Source organism: Notechis scutatus, chromosome 5 (genome assembly GCF_049901735.1).
Source record: "Notechis scutatus isolate UNSWTSFEM ecotype Mainland chromosome 5, rNotScu1.2, whole genome shotgun sequence".
Classification (NCBI taxonomy): domain Eukaryota; kingdom Metazoa; phylum Chordata; class Lepidosauria; order Squamata; family Elapidae; genus Notechis; species Notechis scutatus.
In genome coordinates, this window is record NC_142013.1 from 93306068 (window position 1) to 93318997 (window position 12930).

Consider the following 12930-nt stretch of genomic DNA (forward strand, 5'->3'; position numbering starts at 1 on the left):
GGGCCCCGCCCCTCATCCCGCTACCTTCCATCTCTGGCGAACTCGCCGGGCCTCCGCCGCTGTTGCGTCCGTCGCTGATTGGTCCAAAGAAAATTGCAATGGGGAACCGCGAGACCCGAAGGGTGGGCCGAAGGAGGCGGGAAAGCCGGGAATGAGCAAAAGGGATTGGCTGGCCAGAGAGAGAGAGAGAGAGAGAGAGAGAAAAGTGGGGCTGAAGCTTTGCGTGGCAGCCGCTTCGGCCGATTCCTTTTTTCTTTTTTTTCCCCTCTTCCTTTTTGGAAAGGCAAAACTTGGCAGGATGATGGCCGGACCGATGCCGCTTTTTGTGGCCGGGATGCTCTTCCTTAGTGTAGGGCGGCGAGGCGCGGAAAGCGCCCCGCGCAAGGCGGTGACTGCCCGGCTGGCGGCCAAGTGGCCGGCGACCCCGCTGCTCCTGGAGGCCAGGTGGGTGCGTTTGGGTGCGTGGAGAGAGAGGGGTCACGGCGCCAGCAATGCGCCTAGTGCTCTTCCCGAGGAAGGCTTCCTCCGGGGTGGGCATCAGCCCGGGTGCGCCTACCCGCCCCCGGTCGTCCCTAAGCGCCGCCTGCCCTCTTCCCCAAATTGGTAGAAAAAATGAGGCGACCAGAAAAAGAGTCAGTCGAGCAAGTGAGAGGGGGTGTGTGAAAATTTGCACAACCTTCCAGGTGTGCTGGTACTAAGTTGTGGGGTGCCTTGTTGTGTGGTTGGCTGAAGAAGCTTGCAGACCTCAAAAAAATGAGATGCAGAGTATTTATGGTTGCATTACAGGGACTCCCCGACTTATAACCATTTATATAGTAAGGTGATGCGGAGAAAAGTGACTTCAGTCCGTTATGGTATCTCTAGGATCCTGTGGGACAGAATTTGGACACTTGGCAACTGGCATGTATTTATGCAGGTTGCAGTGACCCCTGGGGTCATCAGATCACCTTTTGCAACCTTCTGACAAGCAAAGTCAATGGGGAAGCCAGACTCACTTAGGGAGGGGGGGGGGGGGGGGGGGGGGGGGGGGGGGGGGGGTGGGGGGGTTTTTGGGGTTGGGGAAGGGAAGAGAATGGTGTTACTAACTTAACAATCGTGGCAATTCACTTAACGGTGGTGGCAAGAAAGAATGTAAAATGGGATGAAACTCATTTAACAACGGTCTTGCATAGTAATGAAAATTTGGGGCTTCATTCTGGTTGTAAGTCCAAGACTTACAAAAAGTATTACCCCACTTTTTGCCTGGAGAGCTCAAGAACGCTTACATGTGGTCTTCCCATTAGCAACCACACCAAGATAGAATGACATCATGCAAATTGGGTAGTTTTCATTAGTTGCATCATGACACAAGGGACATACGGAATATTATTCCCATCATTGTAGACAAAGTCATCAAACACATGTGTGATGACCACTCTTGTTTCCCTCCATGGGCCTCCTCCCAGCCTATCTGCAGCGACCTCTTGAGGTGGATCAGGCTGAGGGAGACTGATAGAAAATATACAATGACCCCATAATTACAGTAGAAACTCAAATGTGGCTCCCTTGCCCAAATCTAGAATTAACCATTATACAACATGGATAGATTACATTCTGCAACTATCCTAACAAAACACGCCATTGAGCAAGTAAGGAGAGAGAGAGTACATTAAGCTCTGGCTTTGGATTACATTTGATGATGGAAGTTCCCTGGATGTCCTTGGAGCTAAATACTTCCATTCCAACCCATGTCAGCAGGTCTCTTGTAAGATCATTCTTGAGCTACTTGGAGGAGAAAGTGGAATAAAAAACAAATAAATACAATGCATTGTTTGTCATATCTGTTGTATTGCCTTTATCTGTTATATTGTATGCCTGTTTTGGGGACTTATTCCAAGATATATCCCAAAGACTGAAATTTTAGGAAGATTATTTCAAAATAAGAGGTTTGAAGTTGCAAACTGCTAATTAAATACTATAGATGATTAGTTTTCAAGTTTTTCTATGTTTAACCTTCATTCAGTACGCTTATTTTAATCTCAATTTTGCTATTACCAAAAGGAAGAGGCTGGTGTTTTAACCGGTCCTGTAATGGGGAAATAAAATGTCAATATTTGTGGAATTCAAATGGTCCTGGGACATGATATCCACTGAGTGGGGAAAAACAGGCAAATGATGAAACATGTAATACAACAATATAACCCAAATGTGCCTTATTGTATTTGTGACATGCAAGTACATAATCCACAGAGCTTGTTTCATGACATTGTAATGCATGTTTCATATTTTTAATGAAACCCCCTGTTCTGTAGATATCAGTATAATGAACAGATATGTTGATAGAAATTACAATATAACACACATGTGGAAGGAATTATAAGGTAACAGAATGCTAGGGAAAAAACCCATCATTTTTCAAGACATACTGGTATATATATCAAAAGTTGGTGTTTTGATGTTGGTTCTTTACATGATGTTTCAGTCTTTGCCTATTTCCACTTTACATAAATATAGGTATGCACACACATGTTTATGTATTCAACCATGCATAAAGTAATCCTATTCCTGCCATGAAGAGTGAAAAAATACTTGATACTGTATAGTTGAGAAATGTTCTCTAGTGCTCAGATGATGTATTTATTGCCTAAGCAATCAGTGGTGTACAATTTGGCAGCTTGTTGTTCCTTCCATTGCCCTCAAAATAGATGCAAGCTATGTCTTAGCAATAAACAAGTCAGCTAGCTGCCCTCTGAGATTCTTTTGAAAAGTTTGATGTTGGTTAGAACGTTTGTTTCCATTAATAATACATAAGTTGCTATGTTTTCAATTAAATAAATCATAAAAATACAGCTGATCACTTAATTTTTAATTTTGTACTATTAATGTAGGGTAGACAGGAGAAATGAGTTGAGCTTTTATCAGCTCAGCTAGTATAGACAATTACAATTGATGCAAAGGACTGTAATTCAGACATATTTGAAGGACTACAGGTCCCAATCCACTTTGGATTGGATACAGAATAAGTTAATCACTGAAATAAATAGGCCAAGATGGAGTCAATATTGAGCCAGCCAATAATTACCAATTGTTAGCTAGATGTACAAATCAAATTCATCAGTTATTTATTATTCAATATATAATGAATAAATTACAGTTAGTTGAATTCATACAACATGCTGTGTCAAAGTCAAACGATTCCCATTATAGCTATGTGTGAACCAATTAATTCTGTGCAAAGATGGTTTATATTCTTAATATACATTGAACAGTGAAAAGTAGGAATAGATATAAGAGATAGAAAAAAAAGTATTATTATGCAGATTAAAATGTTACCTTATGGATTTTATCTAATTAACATCCAATGAAATCTCTGTACATGTAAAATGTATGGACTTTGATTCCAAGTCTTTCTTAGCAATCTATATTCAGTAGTCTCAAATGTTATGAATATCATATGTGTGAAAAAATGTAGAACTTCTATACTTCTCATATTGTGGTATTCATCACCTCAGTTTATATTACTTGTCTGATGGGTTCTTGGCCAGCTGAATGTTATGATTCTGAATTATTTTTATAAGGGTGGATATTATTAGACTCAGTAATTGCACCTCTATAAAGACCCTAATAGAGGTCTTTGCAGAACAATCATAAGCATGTTTCCTCATATAGCCATTAGTTTCAACTAGAATTGAAATTAGTGAAAACAATCAACATGCATTTTACATGATCATAGATCTATTGACTACCTTAAGTTCTTTTGACCTCAATACAGTATAGTTACATATATCTTTTTTCAGTGCTTTGACTTGAATTATTAACCTGTAGTATAGAAACCATTTTATACAAAGCTATATAGCTGTAAAGTATTTTGAATTTTGAAAATTGAAAGAGGTATTTTGACTTACAAAATAAACATTTTATTTTTTTCTTTTAAAATCAGTGGTAGATTATGTATAGTCACCAACATACAACGATAATGGAACCTGCCCATTACAGTGATATGTTATGACAGGTTATATCAGGTTTCATAACTTTTTTTGTGGTAATTGTTAAATGAACGCCGCATTGTTTGATATGGAGCATTTTTGCAGAAAACAAGTAAAAGCCAGCTTTTGACAAAAAAACAAGTCGTAAATGGCAGTCATGTCACTATGGGTTGCTGCAAATGGCCATAAATGTGAGCAGATAGCCAAATGTCCAAAATACGGACACATGACTGCAGAGGGGAGACAGCAGAGGTGATATTCAGCTGGTTCTGACCAGTTCTGGAGAACCGGAAGTGGAAATTTTGAGTAGTTTGACGAACTGGCAAAAGAACCACCTCTGACCGGCCTCGCCTCCCCCATCTCTTCTCTGCCTCCCATTGAGTCCCAGCTGATCGGCTGGGTCTTCTTTTGTTGCCCTGCACAGGAGAATGGAGCTGGAAAGCAGGTTAGTGGGGTGGGGAGGGAATGGAATTTTGCAGTAACCTTCGCCCAGGAGTGGAGAGGGAATGGAGATTTTGTAGTATCCTTCCCCTGTCACGCCCACCAAGCCACACCCACAGAACGGCAGTAAAAATGTTTGAATCCCACCACTGGGAGAACTTCAGAACCAGGTAGTACCAAGTACCTTTTTGGAGAGGGGGAGGTCTGTCGTAACTTCACACCGTTGTTAAGTGACCCGTCATATGTCAAGGACTACCTGTACATTCTTATAAATATTTAGATTTTTAAAAACGTATCTGTTATGAGCTACATTAATTTTTTTTAAATATACATTTTAACAGTGAATTCATTGCAGAAGAAAGCAATGAGAAATTCTGGCAGTTTTTGGAAACGGTGAAAGAACTAACAATATATCAAAAAGGAGGTAAGCAATATACATATGTGTCAAATCTTTATATGAATGGCTATATCTGTGATGGTGAACCTATGGCATGCGTGCCAGAGGTGTTATGCAGAGGCTTCTCTGCAGACATGCGAGCCATTGCCCCAGCTTAGTTTCACCACATATTTTCTTGCCTATGTGTAAAACCTTATTTTTATCTACATTGAATTTCATGAATTTCACAGGACCTAGTGTTCAAATTTCTCGAGATCCATCTGGATCTTTAGCCTATATTCTGGGTTATTGGCTATTCTTGCCAGCTTCTGGTCCCACTGACTGACCCAGATTGGATCCTGCAACTCCTGTAATATTTGAAATGTTATAGTGCTTTGTGTAATTCTGTAAATAATCCCAATCCCAAATCAAAGGCAGGGGATGGTGACAGTTTTGCCTGGGATCTTTGTTTTCCTCCAATGTCTAATTTAAATCTAATTTAAATTGTTCTGTTATTCTAAACCATAAAGTTTCTAATCTTTGTTTGTCTTACAGTAGTAGACAAAATAATTATGGCTCCCACCGGTAAAAGTTTCAATATGCCACATTTGTCTGGATCCTTAGATTATTTATAGCATTCTTGGTTCAAAATCTTATTTTATCTTCTTGCCATTTATTTCAAATTCTTTAGGTTCTTAAGCTTACAGTTAAGTTTTCTTTTGTTCAGATATGAAGATAGACTCCTCAGATGGTTTTTCAAATTTGTCGCTTGGAAAATTTTAAATAGCTTTAAGGTGGTTAAATAGGCAATTTCTGAAAGAAATTGGAAGTAAGCTTAGCAAACATAAAGTCTTTTAAAAGGCTCAACCACACTTGTGAGCCTGATAATTGACCCCTTTGTTTCCTGGTACTCAGAGCCACAGGACAATTCTATCCTGGGGTCTCTTCATAAGAAGCAACCATCCAGAACACAGGTGTGTGATCACCCTTGTCTAGAAAGGTTTCAACTAAGTGATCTGTTCACCAGTTCTTGCTGCAGTTGTCATCTCCTCTCTATACTGAGATGTGTTTAGTTTGCCATGCCTCCACTGGAAATCTGGAAAGAATATCCGTTTTAATCTGATGATAATCCCTAGCACAGGCTTCTCCAGTTATTTGGACTACAAGATAAGAATGAAGGGCAATGTAGTTCCAATGAACCTCAAGGATACAACGTTGGTAAAAGCTGCCCCTGTCATTTTATAAAACCCAGCATTCATGATGTAGCAATAGCACTTAGACTAATATACCGCTTTACAGTGCTTTCCTCTCTAAGCGGTTTACAGAGTCAGCATGTTGCCCCCAACAATCTGGGTCCTTATTTTATCCACCTCGGGAGGATGGAAGGCTGAGTCAACCTTGAGCCAGTGAGATTTGAACTGTCCAATTGTAGGCAGCCAACAGTCAGCAGAAAAAGCCTGCAGTAAGCTCATATATATGGTTTTTACATGTATAGCAACCCCAAAGCATGAAATGTGTATTGGAACAGATCCATGGGGCACAGAGTCATTAAAGGAGAATTTTGAAGTGAGTTGCCTTGGATTGAAGTGGCTTATTCTATTTTAACAGATGGTATAATACTAGGACTTGTAAAATCAAGGCCTTTATTATCTAACTCAGATGTTAAAAAGGCAGATTTTTTTTACAAAGAACAAAACTAAGTTAAAGTAAGTATGATTGAAAATAAATGTTCCTCAGTTATAGAAAACCTCTTATAGGTACAGGAAGAATTCCAAGGCAACATGAGGACGCGGCTTCTTTTTTCTAGTTTCATTTTAACTTTTGCCAATCCAGAGATTGTATAGAAAGGAAACGTTTCAAAACATCCTTTGAAGATGAATTTTATCTCTGTACCGATGCCTGTTGGGACTGTCATCCTGCTACACCAGCCAGGCTTCACCAGATGCCAGTCTGCCATGGGATGAGGGGAATTTGAAGTACTCCTGGTGAGTCCTGAGGGAGCTGCTGGCCGTTTCAAGGTCATGGAATGGAATGTGACTCCATCCAGCCCACCAAGCCAGGGACTGTTGCCAAAACGATTTGTTTGAATGTAATTGGATAGTTTTAAGATAACCAGGGGAAAGGTAAGGAGAAACGAAAAGTTAACCAGATGCTTTGGGTGTGAAACTTCAGTTCTGACTTCGCTACTCTGTAAACATTTGGCTTTAGTAAAGAATACTTTTGTTAACAATAGATTTGAGAGTCTTCCTTTTCTAACTGACATAGTTGAGACACTTGACATTGCCTCTGTTTGAAAATTGGAGAAGCCCAAAGTTACCCCCCCTAACCTCTGTAGCTGAGGGAGAGGGGAGCATGAGCTTCATCAGTTTCCCATTTAAAACATTATCCAGTATATCATACTTAGGCACTTTTGTAGATAGATTTGCTAAATAAATGCATGAATGAGTTTCTTTGGTGGATGTAAGAATGGCAAATAACAGTGCTTATTTTTCTCTTACAAATGATGAACCTCAGTGTGAATTGGAACATGCGTGCCTGTACGTTTATTTCTGTGAGGAGCAACAATTGCCATGACTACCATAATCATTCCGATTGTACCTATCCTCTATGTTGCCTTTGGAAAAGAATAAGTTGTAAATTGCTCTCAAATTTTCTATCACTGAACAAAACAACATGTAGAACATTATATAAACATAACATACAGGGTATTGCGCCAAACCATACCTCTGGAGGCTTATCTAAGTAAATCATTATATGGTTTCTACAAAGCAGTACAGATTATTTTGTTCAGGTAGGCCTTTGTTTTGTGTATGTATGTATTGATTTTTGCAGGTGAAGCTAAGCTTTTGGTTTTTCTAATTTTTAATGAACTTAATTTTATGGCATCTATCTTTTTCAAACTTTCAGAATCTTGGAACTGGGAGTATGAGAGAGTGAGCGAAAAAATTTTTTTTTCTAAATCATTCATGTATTTTTATACTTATTTTGGAGTTGTTTATTTCTTAAATTCCAAGAAGGTTGTTCCCACTCTCTTTGTATGGCATTCAGATAGCCTTTTGTCCCCTGCAATTTTTTCATTAGTTATCTGCTGTTCCTGTCATTTCTTATCTCTGATTGCTGACACCAGCTTGACTGGCCAATTGTTTCTTTCTTTAGATCCTTCCCCTCTTGAGGTATATGAACCTCTCTAATCAAACAATTTTTCTGTACCTTGAATGCCAGAACTCACTCACTAGGTTTTGTTGAATACACTTTATTATTCAAAGTTCAAGAACAAATTGTGATTGTATTTGTGACAATTTGCCTTGCTGGGTTTTGTATTTAGTCAATCCCAGATAGTGGGATTGGATTAGTCCTTATTCTTGATGGCTGAAAAGTTATTAATATAAAGAGGCTAACAAAATAACCCTGTCTTTAGAGGCAAAAAATAGCTTTGCTATGGGAATCAAAAGTGAGAATTATGATTGAATGTTCAGAATGTTGCAGACTCTTTTAATCAAGCTGATTGTGATCAGATCATGCTTCTATTTATCTTTTCATTCATGTAATTATGGATTTGCTTGAATGTTAGGAAAATATTTCTTTTAATAGAGTTGTAAAGTTATTTTTTAAATCTCAGTTGTTATCAGATTCAGAATCATATTCAGCCAACCTGTAACAAATTGTCAGCTTCCAGAGGCAGTGTAAAGGAAATGCTCAGCGCATGTTCTAGGGTTCTCCACTTAGATCCATTTCTCAATCCAATGGAATCTTTCTAGTATTAACTGGATTAGAACAGATTACGTATTGGGAATCATAGCAAGGAGCAAAACCAAGCTGATCTTGGCTGATGCTGAAAAAACTAAACAAATTCAGACACAGTTAATATTGGGATGGAAGAATATCAGGAAGTGCTAAGGATTGTGGGCTAGATTGGGTACTCAAGAAAGGAAGAAGGTAATACAACCACTTCTGTATTATTGCCAAAAAAACTACACGAGCATGTTCACTGACTCAAGGCAGATTTATCTCACACTTATCTAAAGCTAGTAGGCAAGGAACTAAATATCCTCACAACTTCTTTCATTTCCTAGAAGTCTACATTTTTTCAGTATGTAAAGTCAAAGAACAGCCAAGATGTAGTGGGTGAACTTTAGACATAAAGTGTGTCCTGGACTAGATATTCTCCCATCCTCGTGTTAAATTGTTACATGCTTTATTCAATAAAGCAACAGTAATTTAATGTTTCAGTTGTTGTGAGGTTGGTGTTTTAATTGTTATTCCTTCAAGACCTGCCCAGGTGTTCAGTTAGGTATGGAATTGTAATTGCTATTTGTGAAAAGAGAGTCATGTCCATAATCACTTTGTGGAAACAAAATTCCTGTTTTGTTTACTTCAGTTTATCCTGCCATGAATTCCACCTTGTAGTTTTTCACTTTTACATGGGTACCTTCATGTTGTCTTTTCCTTCACATTATGGTTTTTTTTTCATTTGACAATTTATTTTGCTATTTTTAATCTGCTCAATAATCCATATTCTGTGAGAAGATTATGGTTACCTAAAATGTGAACTATTTGTTGAAATATCTTGGAGAACCAGAAAAACAGAAAAATAATGAAAACAATAAAAGCAATTGTTGAAGTTATACAAAGAAATTTTGTCCTTGGGTTCAACCACATAGAAACATAGCATTGGAAAAGCCCAACTCTCTGTTCAGGGCAGGTCCACGAGGAAATCTTTAACATCTTTAACAGATGACCATCCAAACTTATGGTGAAGTTCTCTACTGCAGTGGTTATCAACCATAGATCTACAAACCCCTGGGGGAATGTGATATCGTCACGGGATCCATGAAGTCTTGAAGAAATGTTATGTTTTGTTAAATCTTGGCGTCCGTGGCCGTGGTCTGTGGTCACAAAAGGTGTTTCAAGGGAGTCCATGGTGAAGAAATGGTTGAGAACCACTGTTCTGTGAATGAGAACTCACAAATTCATATAGCAGGATCTTCCATTGGCTGACAACACATACACTCAGGAAGGTCTTTCAGATAACAATGGCGCAATTGTTCTGCAAAAGAGAGAGAGAAAGTTATTATTAAAAAAATAATAAAACTGGACATAGTTCCTTGTTGTGGCCCCAATTCCTGAGCCTATGCTGTCAGAGGAAAAAGACCTGGAAGATGAGGAGGAGGAACTGGGAATGCCTTCCTCCCCAGGACCTTCCTCTCTGGCAATGCCTTCCTCCCTGATAATGCCTCAGGTTTCATCAGACAACCGAGAGAAACAGCCTGAGATTAATCAGGAGGAAGGCATATCGGAGCAGCCCCTGACAGGGAGTAAAGAGGAAGAGTGTTGGCTTGATCCTAAGCAGCGTCGTAAGGAGAAACGTGAGCAGCAACGTAGGAGGCATGGGAGGGTCAGAGAGTGAGCTGAGTCATTGAGCCACACCTCACAGGGGATAAAAGTGGGTGTGTTTTTGGCTGGAACTTTGTACGGGACAAAGTTTAATCTTACTTCAGATTTTCTTCGTGAATGGTTTTTGTGGACTGCCTTGTAATTTTCTGTGAGTAGATTTTTATTTGTTATCAGTTCGGACTTGGCAGGCAGAGGGTGTTGAAATGCCAAGGATATTACCAGTTCCAAAGAATTAACTCTGTGAAGTCCGAGCCAGCTTGCCTGCCTGTGTTTGTGTGAGTTTGTATTCTTTCATCTTTTGGGAAAGAAGAAAAGTGAGACAGAACAGTTCCTTATAAGAAAACTCATATTAGAAAAAAGGATAGAAAATATTTGACTGATAAAAAATTGGGTGAGGAATTTATTTCAGCAGGAACCCAATATAGCCCTAATATTTAGAAGAACAAATTTTGACTTTTAACAAGAAATTACAGACCAATATCATTATTGAAAATGATTGTAAGTTGTTCACGATGATTCTGGATAATGGATTAAAAATAATTCTGCAAGAATTTGTTCCTAAAGATCATTTATCCAAAAGCCAATTAACAGATGAATATTTGCAACAACACAATGAAAACAAGCTGCATTAATTATTTTAGATGCAGAGAAGGCTTTTGTCTGTTTCAGTTGGACTTTCCTGTTCCTATTTAAAGTTTTGAAAGATACGTACTTTAAAGAGGATTTTATAAAATGGGTGAAGTCAATTTATCCTTTCAGAAAGTACAAATTATTGTTAATGTGTCAACTCATAAAACATTCCTATGCCTGTTTAAGTAGGTGCCATAAAAAGGGGGGGGGGTCTGGAAGAGCAGTTGAAAGCGAAAGTACATTCCAACTTTTATCTTTAAAAGATTGTAACTAAAATACCAGAGTTTTTGCCTGCAAATATATTTAGTTGGAGAACGTGAATGACACCCAACCTGTGAACTTGCTCAATTGGATAATCTGGTTTATGAGATACCGAAAGGGGGAAGAGGGGAAACGGGATCACAGGTTACTGTAAATTACATATGCCAAAGTTGGCTTCATACAGGGCGCTTCTAATGAATGTCGCCTCTAATGAAAGTTTTGAAGTTTGGCTCGAGAATCATGATTTAATTAGAGCGATTGCTGGAATCCTGATCTAACAAAACCATGTAAGATTAAAAAATGAATAAGACCAGTTTTCCCCACTATCTTTCTCCTTTGTATTTGAGTTCTTGGGTGTCTGAACAGAGACATAAACAGGATGAGAGGATTGTGAGAATAAAAATTTAAATAAAAATATTTAAATAAGAATAAAAAGAGATATACAATTTAAGAGCTTTTGCAGATAATTTGGGATGGGTTTTGAGAATATGGAATAGATACAAATTATGCCCAAAAATAACTTTTTGGGTCTCGGCACGAAACATTTTATAGATAAAAAATAGTAGACAACTACAAACAATTAACTCATCATGAAATACTATACTGGAATTATACTAGAATTTTGTCAAGGAGAAAATTCAAATATAAATCAAACAGTGTAAGACAGCTTGAAATAGAACTATGTATAAATTATGAACATGTTATTGCTAAAATTGTATAAACCTCTATTAAAATTTGAAACAGAAGAAGAATATATGATAAAGTGGCCTAAGAATTTTGATTACAATGTACAATTGACTGCAGTGGAATATGTGGTTGAAAGTATTCAAATTTACATTGTTACAATCATGAAGATAATTTTTATCAAGTGTTGTATTGTTGGTATATATCACTGGAGAGGTTGTCTGGGAGAAATGTGTCCAGTGTGTGGCCCTGGGCAGTTTGGTTAGGTTTTAAATAGAAATGAATCTACAACGTTTGTGTGTGTGTGTGTTTAGGTATTTTGTTATGTTTTATTGGACCTTTGGGACTAATCAGACCAACTGAGGATTTAGAGATAAGATTATAGAAAATAGGGTGAGATATAGAATGATGATGTATCAGACTGATCAATTGTTAACGTTGAATATTCTTGCTGGGGATAAAGGAGAAAGTTTTTCCCCCCGCTGATTTTTTATGTTCTTTCTGGGGGATGTTTTGCACTTCCTACAGTTTTTAAAATGTATTTTTATTTAATGTATTATATTTTTGTATCTGTTTTATCTGATTAATATAATATAATCCTTAATAAAAAGTGTTTTATTTTAATTTGTGACTGATTAACAGTTAGAAAGAAGTCTTAGATTTAAAGTCTTAGAATTTTGTTGCTATATGAGATAACTACAATGAACTTATTATTTGCACAAAGATGGAAAGATATTACTCACAATGGAGGAATGGATGATGAAAATAATGGATCTTACCGTTATGGCCAAATTGACATCTTCGATTAAAAAAAAGACTATCAAAACTTAATTGCTGACTGGAAAATCCTTAGAGACTTTTTGTATGAAACAAAAAAAAAATGAACTTATAATACTGTTTTGATAATTAGAAAGAATTAGATTATAAAAAAATAAAGTTTATTCTGTGCCCACAGAATCAGAAGCTCCTCTCTCTCTCTCTCTCTCTCTCTCTCTCTCTGTGTGTGTGTGTGTGTGTGTGTGTGTGTGTGTGTCTCTCTCTCTCTCTCTCTCTCTCTCTGTGTGTGTGTGTGTGTGTGTGTGTGTGTGTGTGGTTTTGGCTTTCTTATTCTTTTCTTTATTCTAAATATTAGTTTGTTAGATTTTATCTTTATTAAAATCTGATAAAATTATAGTTTTT

At 37.7% G+C, this 12930-nt stretch overlaps 1 protein-coding gene across 1 annotated transcript in view; it reads left to right on the forward strand.

The window, feature by feature from the left end:
* The first annotated feature begins 181 nt into the window (after positions 1-181).
* The window catches only part of UGGT2 (UDP-glucose glycoprotein glucosyltransferase 2), a 75697-nt gene continuing 62948 nt past the window's right edge, over positions 182-12930 (forward strand). The window contains 2 exon segments of the mRNA XM_026668978.2: positions 182-444; positions 4748-4830. Coding sequence (XP_026524763.2) covers positions 299-444; positions 4748-4830 — 229 coding nt within the window. The 5' untranslated portion in view covers positions 182-298.